Consider the following 23,784-nt stretch of genomic DNA (forward strand, 5'->3'; position numbering starts at 1 on the left):
ACGTAGCTGGGAGCACTGATGGCATATGGTTTCAAAACAGAGTCCATATAACCGGAAACACCCACAGTAATAGTGCCAATACCTGAGATAATGGGGCATCCTGGATTTCCTGGTTTGAGTATTTTAGGTAGAAGACAGTATTTTTAAGCAAGCTTAATACGCAACAGGCTGAATGGCACTTACCTTAATGCAGCTGCTCATTTCATACCTGCTTTGAAGTCAAAACTAATTAGTAGCACAGTCAATATCCTGTTAAAGCAAACTGCAATCTATTGAATTCTAGATTACAACTAAATATTTACATATAACATAGCAGTTTGGGGGGGGGGAGGAAATGGGCAGGATCAGCCATATTTAAGTACTTTGAAGTACTTTGATAACCAAGGAATTGCATGTGGGAGAGTGACTGGGCTGATTACCAGGACAGAGTGCTTCATTCTTCCTCTACACAAAGTATAGAAATCATTGGGCTGCCAGAGAAAGGAAATCCCACTGCCACCTCACCTAGCACAGAAGCTCTACAGCTGTCCTCTGCTAGCCTATGACAGACTAGTAACTCTCCTGAGCTTAGTCACAAGACTGATTCAGCCACAGCAGACATGGAGAAGTACCCCTCACACAGTGTATTCAAACCCTCTCTCCTCCCAGTTCCCTATCTGCATTGTGCTGAAGCTTGCCTTGTGCGTCTTGGTGAAATGAGGTTCTTTTTGTGCCTCACCTATCTGCATCCAGCAGCCTTCTGCTTCCTAGACCCCCTTCCCACCACAGTGCTATTCCAGCTGTTGAATAGATAGAATATTTCCCATTCTTGCATTGATTCCTGCCTGCCCCTTCTATTAAAGGAATCCTTATAGATTACTTTTAATCTTTCACAAGCACTTCCCTCAGGATAACTTTTAAGACATGCAGAGTGTTCATCTGTGTAATCCGCACAAAAATTAAGAGAGCCTTGGCACAGATCCCATTGGCAAAACAAAAGTAAACACAAAAGAAATATCACATTGGTTGACATTTCTGGAAAGTAGATGCAGCACTAAGCCCTGCATGTTGAATCCCAGAAATCCCAACCATTAACGTTCCAGAAAAAAGGTCAGGTCAAAGAATGGCTGCTACCACCACCACCACCACCACCACCACCACCACCACTGGGAATTCCTCTAGGAGCTAGGAACACTATCAGTGTTCCCCTTGTGCAAGAACAGGCAGCATATCCTTGGACAAAGGAACAAGGAATTCTGAGCAATGTTGCATTCAAGTGAGCTTCTATTCCGTTAAGGCAAAAAATTCACTTAAAAGAGTTTTCAGTTTGCCAGGAATTCTTTTAATGACAGAATTTAAAAAAGACCAAAAACAGCTTATTTCAACTGCCTCATTTAAACAAATGGTCTGTAATTTATAGTTACAAATACTGTATAGACAATGCCTTCTTGTACTGCACAACCAATAAATACAAGAATGACTTCAAAATGTCTAAAGGTCTCTAAAGTCATTTGAAAATGTGCCTGACCTTCCACTTTTTTAAATTAGAACATTCTCAAACAAATCTGCAGTTATGCTTGAACTCAAAATACAATGGCATCTACAATTTAAAAGAAGCCTTTTTAGGAATCAGTTCAATGTTGCCCCTTTTTAGACACTGTTATGTTCACAAAAATAGCTGAATGAACAACAGTATCATTGAATGAACTACTGGAAAGAGACTAAGGACTTCAATCCTTTGCAGAGTTACTCAGGTTTAAGTTCCATATAGGTCCACAGGACTTATCTGTACTATATAACCACTGGCAGGATTGCACCCCCCTAAAAATGATACCAAACATACAGAAGTATACACTTTACCATAAGTAATTATAAGTATCAGAAAATGGACACCTGTAATTAATCTCAAAGGGTCAAAAAAAGGAAAAAGGAAAAACCTGAATTACATAAAAGAAAAAAATCATTTATTTAATGAAAAACTAGAAGTTAATAAAAATTAGCAAATACACAGAAAATTTACACAAGAACAGCAGCAATACTATGTAGTGACTTACGCAGTGGGAGGGGGAGGAAGAATAGGGGGAAGTAGCGGCCAGAGACTGGACCGCCTTGCATGGCTTGTCAGTCAAAGGAAAAGAATACAAATTAAACACAAAACAGTATCTGTTCCAAACGTACAATCAATCTACAAACAAGTTTAGAATTATTTTACAACACATTTCATTCAATCAGTTCTTAATACAAAAAGATGCCCATTTTGGGTAGAATATATATATATATACACATACACGCATATATATATATTTTCAGTGGTTTACTGCTGACTTATTTTAAATATATTAGTGTTATTACATGCAACTGTTTCCTGTACTTTAACAGCCTTCCTATTAATTTACCTTCATATATGCTAACCTCTCCCTACCAAATTGTTCACATTTGGCAGTCAAAGATGTTTACCTTTGTTCTATGAAACTGAATGCTGTGGGTTGTTTTTAGACACTGGCCTGAAAACGTCAGATCGCGGTTTCAACACATTGAAATCGTCACATTAATGCCTAAATTGCCGTTCTCTGCAAAAAGCTGTGCAATGCTGGTGTCAAAGACTAGACAGTCACTGTTCATGATGGCAGTTGCAATCCCTTCGTGAATTGATCGAGGAGTTGCTTCCCAAGTCAATCGTCGCCTATGACCATTTAGCTCAAGTCGATAAGCAAAATTTTCAGCTTGTTTCCGTGTTCCTATCAGCTGTACAATTGCAAAGAACTGCTGGTGACCATCATATTTCTCCTGTTTCTCCAATACAAGCATGAAGTGAAAGCCAAAACAAGACTGCATCATAACCCAGTCAACGGCACCAGGAAGATTAATGTCTGTAGCAAGGAAAACTATATCTTCTCCCTGTAGCGTCGTTATTGACTTATGCTGGTGCATGAGATGAGGCATGACAGCATCTAGAGAGCCTTGCCATTTACAAGAAGCACCAGGACATGGGCACGAATAAGGCCTGAATTCACAAAGCTCTTCATGGTCTGCTTTTTCAGTGTGGGGCAAAGTGATTTCGCAGCCAGAGGAGGCATATTTACAAGGAAACAGTACAGAGTTGGCAACCTTTTCCATAGCCAAGTTACGAATTGAACCCAGTGGGCCTCGGCAGGTCGGACAGCATGTGAGCTTGGGACGACAGTTGCTACAAACAAGATGGCCACTTTGGCACTGCAGAATAGGTGGCAGTACATAGTCAAAACAGACAGGACACTCAAAGAGACTAGCCAAGTCATTGTTGGAAGCGGTGGTGCCAGTCAATGCAGGCACCCTCTGTGATGGTGTGCACTTGGAGGTACCCGTGGGAAGCGCTGTAGCAGTTTGACGACTCATTTCTGTAAGAAAGCAAAACAAAATGAGCACATTTGTAAAGCTCCTTCTTTCAAAAGAAAACAATCAAGCCTACTTTTCAGGGGGGGGGGGGAGAATCTGACACATTTACTAAATGTAAAAATGGTCTAATCCAGGGTTTCCCAAACTTGGGTCTCCAGCGGTTTCTGGACTACAGGCCACCATCCCTGACCACTGGTCCTGCTAGCTAGGGATAATGGAAGTTGTAGTTCAACAACTGCTGGTGATCCAAGTTTAGGAAAACTTGGTCTAATCCAACAGGGCTTATAGGTCCATCTAGTCCAGCATTTATTTCTCACAGCTTCCAGAAGGGTAACAAGCACAACATGAAGACAGCAACCCATCCTATATGCCAACTTCCCCAGAAACTTGGTATTTACAGTGATACTGCCTCTGATCATAGAAGCTCCACTTAGCTAGACCAATTCTCCATTAAATTTTCCAATCCTTTTTCAAAGCCATCTAAGAGGATGGATGTTGGGGAGGTTTTGCTAAGACTTCCGGGTATAGGGCAGTATATAAATTCAATAAATAATAATAATACCAACACATGTTACTTGAATTGCAATCAATATATAATGTATTGGAATATGTATTTTAACCACATTTATTAATAATTTGTAACTAAAGAAATGGATGAGATAGTTGTAAAGGAATACTGCTTAATTAGAGCACCTAATAAGGTGGTTTAGGGTAAATGAGTTTTAATCTATTTTTTAACAGCCATCTAAGCCATGGTCAACACCACATCTTGTGGTTGGGAATGCCATACATTAATTTGTTGTGTGAAAAGTGTTTTCTTTTGTCTCCCCTGAAATTAATTTCACCAGGGGACCCAATAAATGCTAAATATTACCACATTTCACAATGTCTGAAATCAGAACCTGATGTGATCTGCATTAAAACATAAGAGCCACCATCAAGTTCATGCTCATGTCTGCGTCTAGGTCTCAGTGGAAGCAGTGGAAGTTAAGCGTGTTTAACTGTGTCTGAATTACAGCCAAAGTACCAATGAAGTTTAAACAGGGTATTAAAAAGTCTTATATAGCAACTAGTCATATGGCGTTAATAAGTAGTACAGACATTCAGGTGCTGGTTTTGTATGGAGTAACACAGTCTGTTTGAGAAAGTAGTATCTCGGAGTTAAAATGCTCCTGAAACGCAAATGCCAAGAGAGCTTCTCTACATGTAGGATACATCAAACCTGTGATTGTAGCCACACCCTGAACAATGTATAAAAACACAGGACTGCAGTCACAATCCTTCTGTCATAACAACTGCAAGCAAAACCTGCAAGTGACCAGTAAGCTGGTTTGTTTTACTGCATATATTTACCCCACAAAGAAAAATCCCTGAGGCATGCAACAGTGGGCAACTGCTAATGATCTCAGAGATGAGGTGATTCTTTCCACCATCTCAAAAATCAGACTAATTAGTGTCTACTTAAAAACATAACAGCTTCTCTAGTTAAGTTTTGTGCTATTCAGGAAACCTTATCCTTGATACATTCAAAGTTCTTGCTCAATATACTCTGGGCAGCAATTAGCAATTTTGCTTAGCCATTTGCAGCAAAGAAATCTCTACCTCACTTAAAGACAAGCAGTAACCTTACAAGGAAAAAGAATGACAAAATTCCTGGTGTATGTATCGACACATACTTTGCATATAGTGTTGTTTTAAAGATAGGATAGTAACATCTTTTTTAAAAAAAAATAAGCAGACTAAAATAGAAACGTTTTGTACTATTCACACTTCAAGCACAGTAACAGCTTACAAATTGGTTTTTCACATTAGTCAAAATATTTTCACAAAGTCTCTAACCATCTGGCTACATTTTTTGTGTGTGGTTGCAATGCTATTACATACCTTAGAGACTATAGCTAACCTTAATAGCCTGCTAAAAGGTTCACTGGGAACTGAGAAGCTTATGGTGCATTTTTAGTGAACATAGAACTGCAAGTATTTAAATCAATTAATGGTATGGATCAAGCAATTAAAATATTTTGAATAAAAATATGCCACCAATTAATTGATAGGCAGATTCTTTCAAGAATCTAATCACACTTTGTAGGGAGTAATTCCCATTAACACAGTGGGCCTTACTTCTGTGTACACATGCATATAGACACACTGCACTAATTATTTTTGTTTACAAAAACATCATATTGGAACAGACATTTCTTCTATCAGACAATAAGGAATCTCTTTCCATATGCTGCCCCCTGTGACACGTGTACGCATCTAAAAGCAAAATACAATTTCCTTCAGAATAATTTATTTGTACACAGGTGTAACCAACAGATTACAATTTATGACCCAACCATTAAAAACCTTTAAATCACCTGACAGCCCACACATGTAGATAATTCAATGTAGGAAGAGTTAAATGTTCATTTCGGCATCCCCTCTTCCCATCTTGTAAGCCTTGCAAGGTAATTACCACTACGCATATGCTTAGAAGCTGGGCACCAGAACAGGCAAGCTCAGCTACCACACACATTTCAATACACCACTGAACAAGTCACATTCAACTCTGAATGACCATTTAGACATAAGCACGTTGCCTCACTTTTTACCAAATTAATCTGCAATGCAATAAATATATCCACTGACAAATATCAGGTTGTCCCAACTATCTTGCAGGCCCAATCAGAACCTTCAGTTATCTATGGAACTCATTGCTGGAAGACCGGAGAAATCAACTAGTTTTCCTATGGGCCAACTCTCACAACATTTTAATATGAGTAAAATTACAATATCCAACAAGAACCCAGAACCTGCGCCTTCTCCCTCCCTCCCTCCCTCCTCCTGGCTTCTCCCTGCCCTGCCTAGAGAAGGAAGGGGGCTGGGCTTTGATGAGCCGCAGTTGGCTGAACACCATTTTAAGCAGCCTCTCTCCGGAGCCAGCCCTTTTGTGCCGCTCATCATCCTGCCGCCAGCCCCTGCCGCTCATAAGGAATAGGTAAGCAGCCACTGGGGCTCATCCAGTGCTGTAGAGAAGGGGAGAGTCAGTGGGGGGGCTTCCCAAAATATAGTCCGCCCCCCCAAGGTCTGAGGAACAGTGGACCGGCCCCCTGCAAAAAAAAAATTGTTGACCCCTGGATTAGTGCACTGTGTTGTGTGATTGGGTTCCCTTGAAAATGGTTTGGAAACCACAGCTAGTGCAAAATTCAGCTGCCAAATTGCAGGACAGTTTGAGCATATAACATCAATATTGGCACAACTGCACTGGTGGCCAAGTTTAACTCTGGTTTTGACCTATAAAGCCTTAGGCAGTGCAGTACCCCAGTATCTCAATGACCACCTCTCTCCACATGAACTAACCTGGACCCTGCATTCAATCACCTTTCACTATGTGTCCCTCTAAGGGAGATGCAGAGTGAAGATACAATAAAGGGCCTTTTCAGTGGAGACTCTCCACTTGTAAAATGCTCTCCCCAGGGGGTTATGCCTGGAACTATCACATTGTTTTTAATTGCCCAGGCTTTTAACTCTTAATTTGGAAGGTGGTGGTTGTTTTTAGCCTACTTTTGTGCTCATCCTTTTAGTGGGGTAAGTTGGATATGTCCTTTTTATATATTTTTATGAATGAGCATTTTAGGTTCTTGTTTTAGTCTTATTATTCTGTTTGGTTTTAATGTTTGTTCTTGTACTGCAAGCTGCGTTGCAAAAAAGTGACAAGTATAATCATAATATATATAATCATATAGAATTATATAAATATATAATCATAATACTATTTTATGTACAGTTGACTTTTTCTTTTTTTCATGGTTGATTGTTTTATGTATTCATTGTTGCAACTTATCCTGGGATTTAGGACAAAAGGTATAATATTTTGCTTGAAATTATTTGATATATAAAATCAATCAATAAGACAGCCTTTAATATTAATGCGGACAACCCATTTTTAAATTTTTTAAAACCCGCAACCTCAAAAAATAATCAAAATTTACCCTATGCCAGTTCAGAATGTTGCATCTGGGTGGTCCCTCACAACAGAACACCAAAAACACCTGTAGTTTATACTGAATATATTAGTACAAAAGGTTTACGAGTTTTTGCTTACAGTTACTCAGAATGTCTCATCTCTCCATTTTGGCAGGGTTTGCTAGAAGAGAAGTGGCCTTGTTCTGTGGACACTGAAGTCAACACCATAATGCTCTGACTACTAGGCAAGATCTAACTGAAACTGCTGGTTTTACCAAGTGTGCTGTGCAAACTTTACCTCCAATTTAAGTTAATATGAGAATTTGTTTTGACTTGTTATATGTTTCATAAGACATCTGTAAACCCCAAACAAAACTCAAATCGTATGAATTTTGTCACACACAAAAATAAAAGTTTGAAAGATTCAAATTATCTCTTTGAGTAGCACCAAATGTACTGCAATTCAATCAATAGAGCCTGCCTCCTTTGTTCTCTAAGAACCAAAGAACTAACAGTTAGGTCATAAAGTATTAGACCTTGATGCACTTTTCTCAATTTCTACTGGGTATACTGTACCTATGGCTAAGTTGTCACTTGTTAAGATCTAAAAGCTTGATTTAAAAAAACCACACACCCCTTAATGACCCATTTTTTAAACTACAGCTGTGCTCACAAGAATACCTTACCACTGTTTGACAGCCAGAGTTAGTCCATCACAGTGTCCACACATTACTACAGATAATTTGGTGTTAAATCTGAATTAGTTGTAAGCATTCCTGTGAGACCAGAATTAAAGTGTTGAAGCTACTGACCAACAGTCATGTATTTTCTAAGTACATATGCCTCCTCTGCATTACAAGGGCTTGCATAGTAAACAACATTTTTGCAAGGTGAAGTAGTGAGCAACCAGAAGAAAATGGAGTAGAGGAGGGAGGGAAAGAACAACATAAACAAAACTGCAACAGAACTGTGTGTACAGATGCTTCTGCAGTGAAATAGTTAATCCTGAAGTCACCAAGGGAACACAACCAGATGTTGGAGGTTGCTGTACTTTTTGATAGCCATCTGAGAGTTTTATTCACCTCTGCTACTCTACTACAATGCACAAGGCTGCTGTTTTAAAAAAGAAAAGAAAAAGTAGTAGTGATAGCTATTTTCATCAGCACCAGCTTGGAACGATAGCCCTCGCTCTTGACAAAGTTCTGGCTGCAGGCTTGGACACTATATTGTGATTCAAGGAAGTAAATAAAACCTATTTTGCTTTGTCACCATCTCCTTTATTAACACAGGACAAATAGTACAAGAGGAAAAAGACATTCAAATTGACTCTCATTATGTCTATTTTTTAAAGCCATGTTAATTGTTCTGCTACATTAATTCCATAGAATAAAAATTAAAGTGAGCAGTATGCACACCAACTAATTACAGCTGAAGTTACAACCAAGGTCTTTTTCACCCACACAAACCTTTACACAAATCTTCAGGAACAACACAGATAAATATGAAGTGGACATATATGCAACAGCCTGGGGTGCTTGGGGTAGAAAGTGGATCTCTACACAACAAAGGAAATCCAGGGTAGCCTGTGAGTCACTAAGTATGTTTTGCACACCACACACACACACACACACACACACACACACGTGGGTAAGTGCTGGATCCTGTCCCACCATCATGGAGCCTGCCAGATCCCGCCCAATTCTGCAACAATCTCTAACATCCATAAATTTTATGTGGCTTTTTGATTGCACCAGTTTCATATTGTGTCTTGATACCCACAATACAAAAATCCATGTCAGAATCAGATTATCACATGAGGAGCCCAACTTCTCACTAGTACACCCGCAAATTCCACTGTGCAAAGTATTTCTACAATGTCTGCTCCAGCTGAAAGGAAAAACTCTATAAAAAGTTCAGGTGCAGGCAAACAAACTAAAATTCCGTACCTTGTTTCCCCAAAATATTTTGATCATGCTGAGTAAACAGAAGCATTTCAATGTTGGATCAAAACTTGGTAGGGGTTCAAGAAAGAAAATGCATTCAAATCCAGCCTCCAAGTCTGATTTCCTTAACAGGTGCCTTGGTAATGAAAAGAGGGTAAACACCTGCATGGATTATATGATGAGCATTCACACAGTATGTTTCCCCCCAGTAGTAGTTGGATTTTGAGGGGGAAGGGGAGCTACATTCCAAACGTGTAGTGAATGTAAAGAAAAATAAAACATGGGCAACAAACCTATTTCTGATAGCTCTTTAAGATTACAGGATCAGCTACTGTACTCATCAAGTGAGAAACTAAAGATGTTTCTGATACTGTGCCAAACAAGGAAAATTGGCCATTTGCGATATCCCAAGCAACTGCTGGCTTTCACAAATCTCACTGAGGTCCAGCGCCTAACAATGCCAGTGTAAGAAATGCTACCTTTTCTTTTGCTGGTTTTATTTCCTGGCAGGCATGTATCAAGGACTCCTTTCCATGCGTATAAAAAACTGAAGGCGGATTTCCCCGTCATGAGGAGTAGAACAGCTCATTGCGTTTCTCCATAGAAACAAAAACAATCCACAACAGAGGCCCCTCCTGGAAACGCCAAGGCTTAGAGACAGCCGGCGCGAAAACAATACCCAGAAGGGGGCACAAATCCATGCGAGGCAGGCAGCTCCCTGAACAAGGGAAGGGCGTTCCTTTAATGAAAGTTTCCGAAGTAATCCAAAGTGAAAGACGTGCTAGTGTGAAGAAGCTGCAGAAAGTCTCACCAATTAGATCCACTTTGATTAGGAAGCCTCCTAAGATGGAGACCCGAATTTCGACCCCCACCCAACTCCTTTTCTTGCGCGATCTCCGGAGCCCTCGCGAATCTGAACTGGAAACAACTGCGCCCAAACCCAAGAGGGAGGCGCACGGTCACATCCAAAGCAGAAGCAGCAACTCCCGAGTTCAGTCCGAAGCCTCGTGTGGCAAAGCTATTGGTCGCCGAAGAAAGCCTGAGCTCACTCTCCGCCAGCTCCTCCTAACGCCAGTGAGAACGAGGCGGCGGTATCCTGCTTGGGCCCAGGGAGGGAAGGAGGCTGGGCGGGCAGATCTGCCTCACATGATCAGCCGGACTCCGTTTGCAGCCAGCTATCGCAAGCATCCGCCAAGGGAGACTGCTTAGCGCAGCAAAGGTCGCGCCGGGAAAAGAAGGCTTGGTCCTTCCTTCGCTACGAAGGGACGATCCTGGTCACTGCTCGCCCGGAAGACGCTCTCGAGGCGGGAGGCAAACAAGCGCCGGCCCATCCACCCCAGCCCCTCCCTCTCCAGCGATTAAGCTGTCTCCAAAAGTAGCTGACAGAGTTCAATTACTGTCCTTCCTGCACAGCAGGATTAATATGGAGCAAAATTCGAGTGAATGAGTCAAACTTGACAGGCTGGTAGGCAGAGTCAAAACAATGGACTTGAACCATCTAGTAAAACAGTTTACTACGTATCTGATTTAGATCTTCCCCTTTAACTCTTAAGAATGTTGGTAATTTGCACAGCTGATGTTTTGAAACAAAGGAATCTTGACGTCTACCAAATCATACTATTAGTCTACCTAACTCAATATTGTCTACACACTACTTGGCAGAACTCTCCGGTTTGATGCAGGAATCTTTCCCAGCCCTACTAAGATGCCAGGAACTGAACCCTAGGCATTTTGCATGCAAAGCATGTGCTCTACCACTGAACTATGGACCTTCCCATAAAAGGTCTTTATATACACCCTGAGTATTTTTAAAAAACTGGGATAGCATGAGCAGGAAACTCCATGGAGATTTTACTGATACCAATAGAGGAATGAGACTAAACTAAACTGAGGAACTTCTGCTGACAAAATTCCTTAACCCAAATTCTGTACCAAGGAAAGGGAGGATAGTGCCTGCAGCCTGGAGACACAGACCATGCAGTCAACAGAGGACAATTACTATGCACAAAATGCCAGGGATAGTACTGACCACAATGCTCCACAGCAATGACACATGGAAGAAACCACTCCAAGCTCAACAGGTTCATCTTTATGCCTATACTCCTGCCTAGTTAAACACTTTAAGGAATGTATATGATCAACTAATTAAGTCATAAGAAAATTGGCAAACAGCTAACGAATGTGTTAATTGTCTTGCAAGCTCAAGTGCATCATGGTGAGGATTTGAGGGGCTAGAAGCACATTTCTGGCTAGCAGGCCACTTCAAGCCTTGTTACAAATTGCTAGAGAGCTCTTTACATAGTTTAAAAGGGGGCTGAGGGCTCCCAGCAACCAACTAATGATCAGGATAGCCACACTCCCTCTCCTTTTAAGGCAATAAAGCTTTAAGTGCCATTTCCTCCTTCAGGCCTCCATACTGCTCACTGTGTCTGCCTAGCTCCCAAACTGTGCTGCCATTTACTGTTCTGATCACCTATTTCGAGAAGCTGGGCAAGATAATGAAGAACTTCTGCATGTGAAAAATGGCAACTAAAATGATCAGGGGACTGGAGCAACTCATTTACAGTACAAGGAAATTTTACGTTTTGAGATACTGAGCTTCAGAAAAAAAGTGGGGTGTATGTTAGAGATGTATAAAACGATGCATGGTGTAGAGAAAGTAGGCAGAGATGCTTTACTTCTTTGCTTCTAATGAGTAGGACTAGAGGATATCTGGTTTTCAAAATTGTGATATATCACTAGCTAAAAATTGTGATATACCAATATATTGTGATGTTGAAATAAGGATGGAACTATGCAAAGGTGAACGGGGCAACGTCCTGGCAACTGCTACTACTTGTTGCAGAGGTGGCCTGCAGGGCCTCAGGGAGCCAGTGGTAGAAGTGGCAACAGCCTGTGAGGCCATATCATGGTGGTGGGAGGTGGCGACAGAAGTTGTGGTGGCTTGTGAGGCCTTGCCGTGGCAACGGGAAGTGGTGGTAGAAGCAGTGGCAGCCTGGCAGCAGTGGTACAATAATCAGGGACTTGCGAGGCCTCATGGCAGTGGGAGGCAGCAGCAGCAATGAAGGCAACTTGTGAGGCCATGTTGTGGAAGCATGATGTGGCAGAAGTTGGGGTTGGCCTGCAAGGCCTCATGGTGGTGGTGGGATGTGACGGCAGAAGCAGCCTGTGAGGCCATGTCACTGAGGCGGGAAGTGGCAGCAGAAACGGCCTGCCTTGGTGAGGCCTTTAAGGCCACTGCCGTTTCTCACCACTGAGAAGCTTTGCAAACCGCCACTTTTGTGCCCCTGGCGCAAGGCCTCACAAGCTGCCACCACTACTACTGCATTGCCGTGGCAGTGTTGATTCTGTCACTGCTGGACCACTGCCGTCACCTCCCGTTGCTACCACAAGGTCTCGCAGGTGGCTGCTTCTGCTGCCACTTCTGGCCACTGCTTCTGCCGCCACAGCAACATGACCTCACAGGCCGCCTCCTCCTCCTGCTGGACAAGGCCTCACAGGCTGCTGATTATCATGCCACTAGTGCCAGGCTGGCACCACTTCTACCACCACAAAGTGACCTTGCAGGCCACTGCTGCATCTGCCTCCTGCTGCGACATGGCCTTGCAGGCTGCCGCCACTTTTGCTGCTACCACAAGGCCTTACAGGCTGCTTGTGTTCAAGCAAATGTAAGCAAAAGTCTCCTGCAGGCTTTCCCCACACAAGACAAGGTTTGCTTTTGTTCTTTTTTATTTTGTGCTTTTTTATCTCGTATTTTGATGTTGTAAACTGCCTTGAGATCTATGGATGAAGGGCAGTAATACAAATTTTACTACTACTACTAATAATAATAAAAAATGTAAGTCCTTCTGAATTTAATGCAGCTTACTCCCAGATAAGTGGCATTGGGATTGCAGACACAATAATGTATAATTATATAAATAATTTAATCTTCTACATGAAAGAGCTCAATAGTTGTAGTCATAATGTTTCTATATTAGGAGTTTTGATTAGCATGTTCTTTTAGGATAAAGTGGTGCCCCGCAAGACGAATGCCTCGCAAGACGGAAAACTCACTAGACGAAAGAGTTTTCCGTTTTGGAGGTGCTTCGCAAAACGAATCTCCTATGGGCTTGCTTCGCAAGACGAAAATGTCTTGCGAGTTCCTGCGGGTTTTTTCCCCTCCCCCCCTTTTCTAAGCCGCTAATCCGCTGATCCGATAAGCCGCTAAGACACTAAAAGCCGCTAATCTGCTAATCCATCAATGGGCTTGCTTCGCAAGACGAAAAAACCGCTAGACGAAGAGAATCACAGAACGGATGCTTTTCGTCTTGCGAGGCACCACTGTAACTTAAAATTGTATCTATTTGTATATTTTTTCACCTCTTAGGTATTTAAAAAGTGAACCAAGTATAGTGGTACCTCGGGTTAAGTACTTAATTCGTTCCGGAGGTCCGTTCTTAACTTGAAACAGTTCTTAACCTGAAGCACCACTTTAGTTAATGGGGCCTCCTCCCGCTGCTGCGCCGCCGGAGGCGTAACCTGAAGCGTATGTAACCCAAGATATACCACTGTATGAGGGACAATAAGCTGGGCTTTAATCTTGACAAAATTGGAAACACGGTTCCTGTGTCCAAGAAATCTGTCAACTGCTTGTTCTAGGCAGGATTGTACACCCCCTGATGAAGCAGGTATACGGTCTGGAGGGCTTCTTAATCCAGCTTTGTCACTGGAAGTCTGGGTTGCCTCAAGGGCTAGAAGTGCCTTTAACTAGCTACACCTGGTATTACAGCTATGATCATTCCTGGGCTGGGAGAGCTTGGCATAGTAGTTCAGGCACTGGTGACTTCAAGATTGGATTACTGCAATGCATTCTTTATGTAGGGCTGGTTGGGCTTCTTTTAATTGAAAAAAAAAACAATAGTTATTTTAAACCACTTAGAGGTTTCATAATATTCAAGTGGTAGATACATTTTGTTAAAAACAACTACATGTAACTACCTTAACTCTGTATCAAAACACAACCGAGGAAGTTCAAAAAGATGGAACTAGGAAATGCAAGTATCCACTCACTAATACACACTGGCACACTCTCTCACAATTATTCATGTGCAGGCTTTAAAAAAAAAATATTTAACAAAATGAAAATAACACCATGGGTGCAGCCAGGATTTGGGGGGGCAGGACTTTGTTGGGGGGCAGAACTAACATGATTGGACTATTAGTTAAGTATTTCTATTGTTTCACTTGATCGGGGGGGGGGGCTGCCCCCAGGCTACATCCATGTATACCGACCACTAAATAAAAACAATCTTAAGTGCTTCCCCCCGCTCTTAAATAGAAGTTAAGCCAATATTTTAAACCTAGTCCAAATAAATTTGACGTATATATATACACATTGTAAGTGAAATGGAGAAAATAAGTAAGAAATATTTGCCGAAATAGTAATGATTTCTTTTTAATCCGCCTACTATCCAGAAGTCTGTATAATAATAGACCAAGACAGATCTGACTACAATGGGTATGGATTGTTGCAACTCTTAAATTTTAATGCATGTCTTATTTAAGACTATATATCCTACCAATTTTCCTTTCAAAACACTAACCCAGTAATGAAATGTGTTAATGAACCACTGTAGTTTAGTTATTTTTGTATTACACAAACACAAAAGCTTCAGGAGAGATAATTATGGGTTTTCTTGAACTCCTATCAGTCAGGAAACTTCGCATCAAGTTCCAGTTTTCAGTACATGCATTAGATCAAAAAGGAAAGTTATATCATAATATTCAAATACATAGGGCAATACTTAGCAGATGGGTTTCAAACCCTTGGTGAGTTAGGTACTTCCCCTGCATGTGAGGACAAGCTCTAGGTGGAGGAGACAAGACGGGGTGGGAAAACAGAGCGATGTAGACACCATTATCCCACCCCAGGGGAAATGACAAAACAGTGCCAGGGCAGGACATGCTATTCCTTCTGTGACTTATGTCACAGTAGTGTTGCTGCATTTTCTCCGGATGCAGCAATGCTCTGCCTGCATAGGCTTGGGCAAAGGCAACATTTTCAAGCCCTGCCTATACAATGTACAAAATAAGCTTGATGCTGTTAGTGAGAGTTACACCTGCATGGTGGCTATAACAGTGCTTGCAGGACTACAGCCATTGCAAAGAACCTTCAAACTCCAACAGACTGCTAGCAATTTATAGGACAGAAGTGTCCAACCTTTTTGGAAAGCTTGCTATAAATCATGTTCAGAGTACAAGACAGACTTTTTCTAGTGTACACTGCAATGCCTATTTGGATCTCAAGAGCACTGTTTGATTGGTTATACCACTAGCCTATTGAGCCAAAGGTACATGTAGCTGTACAGACGCAGGCAGAAGTTTGGGCCTAGATATGGTATACAGTCAGGACTGGGGAGGTGGGTGGGGACTCCTTCCTTGCCTATCAGTGGCACACACCTTACAGTGGTACCTCGGGTTGCAGACGCTTCAGGTTACAGACTCTGCTAACCCAGAAATAGTACCTCAGGTTAAGAACTTTGCTTCAGGATGAGAACAGAAATCGTGCGACGGCGGGGCGACGGCAGCGGGAGGCCCCATTAGCTAAAGTAGTGTCTCAGGTTAAGAACAGTTTCAGGTTAAGAACAGACCTCCGGAACGAATTAAATTCTTAACTCGAGGTACCACTGTATTTGCATCCATCTTCGATAGTATCTAATGGTGGCCATATGTCCTCTTTTTCCAGGACACGCCCTCTTTTTCATTTTAGTGATTGATAGTTAAAAGTAGAAGTTGGCAAATATGTCCTCTTTTTTGCTCTTCAAAATATTGCAACCCTAGACCTGGGAAACACATCTTCAAAGTGGAGCACCCAATTTTCATCAATCCGTCCTACCCACCTAAGCCCACCTACACCTAGAAAAACTACTGCACTTTTGAAAAAGTATGGAATACAACACAGATGACACCTATCGAAAAAGCCATGACTGGATATAACATATCTTTACAATATCAAGCATGATGCAGATTTGACACCAATTATGTTAATCTGAGGTCTCTAACCAACTTCTCCACTGAAGACTGTGGTTGGGTTATTAAAAAATTCTCAAAGGCACCTTAATTAAAAATGTAAAATAGTTATTTCAGTTCTTCATTTAAAGGTATGATGCCTTTTCAGGAATCCCAAGATGAATCTTAGAAGTCTATTCTAGTTCACTTCAAAACTTAAGAAGCAATAAGGGCCCGATATTGTTATACAACTGCATGGGTATTCTAAGTGAACAAAAAAGAAGAAGATTAAACTAAATTTATGAATAAGAGAACCCATTTAAATATTGCATGTATTTTCTGGAATGCTCCTTTCCTAAAATAAATACATTTTCTGTGAAAAGTTCTTGAAATGCAACATGAAATTCTCAGTCCTTGGGCCAAGAGTGTTTACATTAATGCTATTAGTCTAATCTAGTGGCTTACATGATGCAAGAAGTATTTACTTCGCCTTGCATCACAGCTAGAATGATAAACAAACTGACTTAACAGATAATAGAGAGCACAGGGACCCAATTCAAAGAGCTAGTTAGGACTTCTGAAGTCCTAAACAGCTTGGGCCCAGTATGAACCACAACCTCTTAAGGTCAACAAGAAACTCTGAATTATGCCATCTATGTATCAAAACCAAAACCATAAGAGCTAGCAGAAAAGCATTCTCTAAGAGCTTAGAATTCTCCCCACACCATATTTTATTTATTTATTTCTATACCACCCTCTCATAAGGTATCAGGACTGTGAATAGTAAAATAAAAGCAATTAAAAGCAGTAAGGTAAAGGTAAAGGGACCCCTGACCATTAGGTCCAGTTGTAACCAACTTTGGGGTTGTGGCGCTCATCTTGCTTTATTGGCCAAGGGAGGCCGCGTACAGCTTCCGGGTCTGGCGAACCAGAGCAGTGCACGGAAATGCCGTTTACCTTCCCGCCGGAGCAGTACCTATTTATCTACTTGCACTTTGATGTGCTTTTGAACTGCTAGGTTGGCAGGAGCAGGGACCAAGCAACGGGAGCTCACCCCGTCACGGGGATTCGAACCACGACCTTCTGATCGGCAAGTCCTAGGCTCTGTGGTTTAACCCACACCGCCACCCGCGTCCCTTGTATTAAAAGCAGTACAGATCATTAAAATGACTAGCTACTAATAATAATTTTTAAAAATGGATAGATTTCAAGAGACACGTGAGCCCAAGTGGTTTCTGGTGTTAGACATATTAAAGGTAAAGGTAAAGGTACCCCTGCCCATACGGGCCAGTCTTGACAGACTCTAGGGTTGTGCGCTCATCTCACTCTAGAGGCCGGGAGCCAGCGCTGTCCGCAGACACTTCCGGATCACGTGGCCAGCGTGGCAAAGCTGCTGTGGCGAGCCGGCACCAGAGAAGCACACGGAACGCCGTTTACCTTCCCGCTATAAAGCGGTACCTATTTATCTACTTGCACTTAAGGGTGCTTTCGAACTGCTAGGTGGGCAGGATCTCGGACCGAACGACGGGAGCTCACCCCGCTGCAGGGATTCGAACCGCCGACCATGCAAGCGGCAAGTCCTAGGAGCTGAGGTTTTACCCACAGCGCCACCCGCGTCCCGTTAGACATATTATGTTCAGTTAAATGCACAGGATTCACAGATTCAACAACTGTAACTTCATTTTTACAGCAGCAAGAAATCATGAAAAACAGTGCTACAATGGTCTGAAAATAACCCTCAGGCAGCTTTGATGTTTTTTAAACTGCATTTAAAGGCCACCTTTTCTTCTCCAAGAAGCTCAAGGTGATTATGTTGTTGTCCCCCTCTTCATACAAACCCCACAACAACCCTGTGAGGTACATTAGTCTGAGAGGCAATAAGTGGCCTAAGGTCAGTGAGCCTCATGACTGAGTGGGGATTTGAACCCTGCTCTTTAGCTCCTGGTCAGATACTCTATCCACTTCACTACAATGACTACAAGCTACAATTCCCAGGGCTCTTAAATAATTTGGAGGTGGGGTTGTTGGGTTTTGTTTGTGTGCTTAGAATGCCATTTTATAAGTGCTCAATTCAACGAAAGTTTTCATCCCAACTGCACTTCTTTCAAAGCAAGTTGCATTACTGTGTGCAACTTCCTTCCAGTTACGTTTGTTTAGCACTGTGGAATAAAAGCAGGCAATACACATTCTCATATTAGACCCCCAAGAGCACCAGATTACTTGCTTTTAAAACTGTACATACATTTTAACCTGGGATAGCAAATATTTTCAACGACATTTTCAAGCGCTGAAAATTGTGCTCAAATTCAGTCACACAACTATCCCAATATGGCTTATGTATTTGAACTTCTGCGATCACTGTCTATTACATTAATCTATTATTGAAACTATCTATCCTTAGGTATGATGGTTAACATCAGAAATGAACTTAAGTCAGTATTCTGAGTGCTTGGTTCCTCAGGTACCTAAAAATCAGAAACATTTTTTCTTTACCCCTGTGCAAGTAATGCCATGAAACCAAATGCTGCTCATGAAAAAATTGGCAGAGGCACTGGGAAATCTTTAATCCCCACTACTGCCTGCATGGTCCCTTGTCCATCTAACATAGTTTGATTGCTCCATTAGGATTTTTCAGGCTTTTCTCATTTTAAGCTATGTGAGCAGCAAATGTGACATACACCAAACAAACAGAAAAAAACAATTAGGAGAAAATACGTAACTTCATGCCATAATCTCCCCAAGAAAAAGCAGGGCTAGTGAGGCAAAATGAATCAAAAGAACTAAAAGGGACTTGCATAAAATATACTTTAAAGTATTTTAAAAGGCAACTATAAGCCTTGAATTGAAAAAGAGCTACTTTAGAAGTAGGGAACCTCTGGCCCATGGGCCAAATCTCTGTCTGTCAGGGATGCAATTTGGCCAGCAAGGCCACTTGCCTCAAACCACATCTGCCTATTATCAGATGAGCAGGGTTCAATCCTGTTGGGTGCTGCTTCACCAGTGTCTTTCCTGTGGTGGCAAAGCAGACCCTCCCCCTCCCAGCAGTGTTAGAAACTCAGATATGTAAGCTAAAAGTCAAATGGCGCCTTAACCGTAGGTTATGGTCACCACAATGGAGTTTCTAGACGCCCTTTTGCAATTAAATAAATAGTATTGCTAAATCAGTGTTTTATAAATGTATAAACACTTAAATAAGCTATTTACAACCTAGCTGACAGCACTTTGTTAAGAGCTGAAAGTATATTGGGGTGCAGGGGTGCTTCTCACTGGAGACTAATGGGATAGTGCATTTTCTGCTTGTTGGAAGCATTTATGCCATCTGCACTCACCTATTCTGTTTGCAGTCTCTGAACAATAAATCAAATTATTACAGAAAACACCAGAAATCTCCAGTGATCCCAGATAAGTCCTGCCACAGAGTTTTTTTATCATCACTAGGGTATGTGGGAAACATGTACCACATATTTACTTCTCTCACCTAATATAGCAGTAATCATAGAATCTCTGCATATTGCTCTGAACTACATGAAAGTGTTGATTTGAGTGAAGGCTGTTCGTCACTTTGATTTCAGTTAAAGAAAGTTTTGTAACTAACCCTGTAATAAGACCCACATTAAATACAGTTTTTTTAGGTTACACTATCCTAACCACCTTATGCTAGGCTAGTTCAGTTCTTGATTAGTACAAACAACTAATTTATTGGACTACCAAAAGTTCAGTTTCTCTATAATTTTAGTACAAGAAAACAGGACCGGACTGCAGTTATCTTGCCCTAGGCTTCTGAACTATTTTGTAATCAATGAAAATATTTTATAGCAAATGTGCCAATACTACCACAGGTAACTGCAGTATGGCATTTGGAAGACTTTTTTTGTTTCTGGAACATTTAATATTTTTACTCACAGCACTGTTTCACACATGATGACAAATTCCTATTTTCTTAGATAATGATTATTTCAACACAGGAAAGGAACAATATGTCAGTCTTCTTTAAACCCAATTAAGAGATGGGGAAAAATTCAGACACAGAAAAAGAAGCAATTAAAATTGTTGTAATGTATGCAGAATCCATATTTGCTTAGTGATCATCCAATCTTATCTATCTTTCTCTAGAACCTTTCTTTTATACTAAATTTATGAAATCATCAACCCTTTCATCACAATGACCCTCACAAATCCAAGCTAGAATTATAGAGGACTAGTTTAGTTCAGTAACTAAGAGTCAGAGACCCAAGTTCAAATCTGACCTCAGCCATGGGATTAAAAAGTGGCCCTAGGCAAACCACTATCTCATAGCTTCAGACCCATATGCAGCATGGGGATAATAATATTGGGACTATACTATCCTGCAGTGTTATATTAAGGATTATCAAATAATGTGCCAGGTGTTTTGAACAGGTGAATTAAACTACATGAATGTTTAATATTATTTAGCTATTTCACAAGAAGTCTGCTTATACACAGGTGGCCCAATGCTTTCTGCTTTTCCAACTCTTATTTAACTTCATGAACCAAGTCATCATGCAAGGTTGATGTCACAATACCAAATCAACTATTCTGTACTCGAAAAAGCAGTGATTTAAAAGTAAGCATACAGCATCTATAGGGAGAGCATGAAGAACTAGGTCATGGCTCAAACATGTAAAAAACAAACCCACAAACAGCATAGAACCTTGCATTTTTAAAGAGTATAATTACACAATTGTCCACTTCTGTCATATATGATTAAAGCAAATAATGATTTTATTCTTTATTCTGGAAAATACCATATTTCTCTGTATACATCAGGGGTCAGCAAGCTTACCGAACGATGGGCCGGTCCACACTCTGTCTTTCAGATGGGCCGGAGCATGTGTGCACGCACGCGTGCTCTTCCAGGTCGGAGGAGAGCCTGTGCGCACATGCTATTTCCGGCGCTCCTCCGACCTGGATGTGCGCCGGAAATAGCGTGTGCGTACAGGCACCATCAACCCGGAAGTCGGTCCCTGCGCCGCGCCAGTAAGAGCAGGCAGCACCATGGGCCGGATAGACGAGCCCCGTGGGCCGCTACCAGCCCATGGGCCTTAGGTTTCCAACCCCTGGTATATAGCTAGGAAGCCTACACAGGCAATTTTCATGATACATGTATTAAAGATTTTTAAAAAAACAAAACATGAAATTGAAAGTGGCAAGATGTGTTATATATTTCCATACTCCTATCTTTACCACTTGCACACAGTTTCTCTAAGGCCACATTGCCCCTAATTTATCAAGTTTCCACAGTTCAAAACCAGTCTTGAACTTCCCCAAACTACACAAGAACAGGAACCACTTCTGCAGTAAAAAATGTACACTAAACATAAACAGCCCTTTCCGTATTTTATGTAATGCCTTCACTCTACACAGGTAAAGTAATAACATATCATTATGTACATATAACAATGCATGGTGATGCATTGTAGAACAAAAAAAGGGCGGAGACAAACAAGCAGAAACATATCACAAACTAGGAATTTAAACAGGGAAAATAAGTGTGCAATAAACAGATCAACTGAGATGTAGATACAAGATGAGGAATGTCCCTACCTCTTAAGATCTCTGGTGTAATAAATTGGTAAGGAGAGGTAGGGAGATTAGAAAGTCCAGCAGCAATTACAACTAGGGCTACAATCCTATGCATGCTTAGCTGGGACTAAGTCCTACTGAAAACAATGGGAGTTACTTTGAACACAGTGGATAATGATATTGGGCTGCATCCTAATCACACTTACTGGAGAGTAAGGCATACAGGATATAATGGCAGTTTTAAGTAAACACTTGTACAGCAGATCTTGCATTTTTGTTAGAAAGGAAAGGTGATCAGCATCCCTTCCAATTTTATTTGATGTCAGGAATTGTCCATATAAGGGATGTCAAACATCTGGGGATCAGGGAAGTGGGGGTGGAGAGATGTGATCAGCTCCCAATAAGTTTTGAAAACTAGAGAGAAAGGTAAGAGAGAAAGTGCAGCTTAACCCTCCAGTGTCACACTCATCATTTAACGTTCCAATCCACAATTAACCTGTTTCTCTTTCTTATTGTTTTCTCCACACACACCAAAGAACCAGTGTGCTCTAATAAGGGCTACAGACAGAACCCAGTAAGTGAAATGTGCATTTCCAAATACCCCAAAATGGGGAACTATCTTCATTGCTTCTTTTGTCCCAAGTACTCCCCCCCCCCCGTGCATGCTGCCATCTTGTACGGTGGCAAGTGTGGCTAATATCATTACATCTATCTAGCCACCACGTGCATTCCAGCTTAAAGACCGTTACAAATTGCACACAAGTTTGGGGCAGCAAACATCATTGGGATCACCATTCCCCCTTTCTCACCCACTACCACTTGTTTCCTTTTAACATCTTGACTGATGAAGAGTTCTGGGGAACTTGAAAACTTTGCACGTGGCTTTGCACGATCTTTTGGCGTCAGTCCTACTTAGTTATTAGTCCTTATTAGCAACATTAACAGCAGCAGCAGCAGCAGCAGCAACAGACTGTGGCTGCCGGCCTTCCTCGGGAGCAAGGGCTACATCTGAAGGCAGCGGGGCTTGCTCCCTAAGCAGCAACACGACTACACCGTGGCTGTCAGACTTCCTCAAGAGTAAGCGCCGCTTCTTGAAAGCTGCGGGGCTTTGCTCCAAAGGAAACCGCGCCGCACGGGCCGCTCCCCACCCGCCTCGCACTTCCTCCTCCCCGCCACTGAAGCGGTGACCGTGGAAGACGAGGCTGAGGGCTGCGAGGAGGCCGCCGCCGAAGCCACGCTGTTGTTTCTGGTGCCGCCGAGGCCTGCCTCCCCTCCGAACTCAGCACAAAAGGACACCCGAGGCTAAGCAGGCGACGCCGGCCGGCCGGCTGCCCAGCCAGCCCCTCTCTTCCACCACAAAGGGAAGAAGGCGAGGGAGGCGGAGCGGGGCCTGCGCGCGGCGGGGCCTGGGAATCCGACCAAGCCAGTCAGCCCACCCACCCTCCTTCCGAGGAGGCGAGCCGCGGGCCTCCCCTCCTCCGGACTCTCCCCACCCCCTCGCACTCAGGCCCGCCGCCGCCACTTCTCCTCAGACTCCCGTTAGGCCGCGGCGAGGCCTGCTCGGGCCCGGCATGAGGCGGCGGCGGCGACACCACACATTCCCTCTCACTCTTTGCCTCCTCACCTGTGGGTGCTGGGCTGGGCGGCGAGCCGCGGCCTGGCTCCCACCCCCGGACGGGCCGCGAGAGGACCGTGTGAGGAGGGCTCTATGAGCTGGCGAAGCGAGCACGGGGGGGGGGGATGGAGGGAATTAAAAAAAGGGGGGTTAAAAGAAGGAGTAAAAGAGGCGGGCGGGCTTATCTCGACGATGGCCGCCAAAACGACACTCACTCAAACACGAAAATAAAACGGAGGAAGAACCAGCCTTGGGAGAAAGCGGGGTCGGGGTGGGGGGAGTTAAATAGTCGGCCGGCCGAGCGACCCCGCGCTCGCTCGCTCGCTCGTTCCCTCTACCGCCACCACCAGCGCTAGGCCGGGAGGGGAGCGCGCTCGGCTCTCTTTCTCC

General features: G+C 42.5%; 1 protein-coding gene across 5 annotated transcripts; it reads right to left on the reverse strand.

The window, feature by feature from the left end:
• Positions 1-1,298: 1,298 nt before the first annotated feature.
• On the reverse strand, positions 1,299-23,722 carry SIAH1 (siah E3 ubiquitin protein ligase 1). Of its 5 annotated transcripts, none has more exons than XM_083513794.1 (2): positions 23,404-23,722; positions 1,299-3,356 (listed from the first exon to the last, which is right to left on the reverse strand). In XM_083513794.1, the coding sequence occupies exon 2, from the start codon at positions 3,352-3,354 to the stop codon at positions 2,506-2,508; it is 849 nt and encodes a 282-aa protein (XP_083369920.1). In that variant the 5' UTR covers positions 3,355-3,356; positions 23,404-23,722; the 3' UTR covers positions 1,299-2,505. The 5 variants fall into 5 exon arrangements, with proteins under 5 accessions (XP_083369920.1, XP_083369918.1, XP_083369921.1 ...); XM_083513792.1 differs by lacking the exon at positions 23,404-23,722 and adding an exon at positions 9,725-11,845; XM_083513795.1 differs by lacking the exon at positions 23,404-23,722 and adding an exon at positions 10,057-11,819.
• Positions 23,723-23,784: the final 62 nt, after the last annotated feature.

Source organism: Podarcis liolepis, assembly GCF_965112155.1.
Source record: "Podarcis liolepis genome assembly, chromosome: 7".
Taxonomy (NCBI): domain Eukaryota; kingdom Metazoa; phylum Chordata; class Lepidosauria; order Squamata; family Lacertidae; genus Podarcis; species Podarcis liolepis.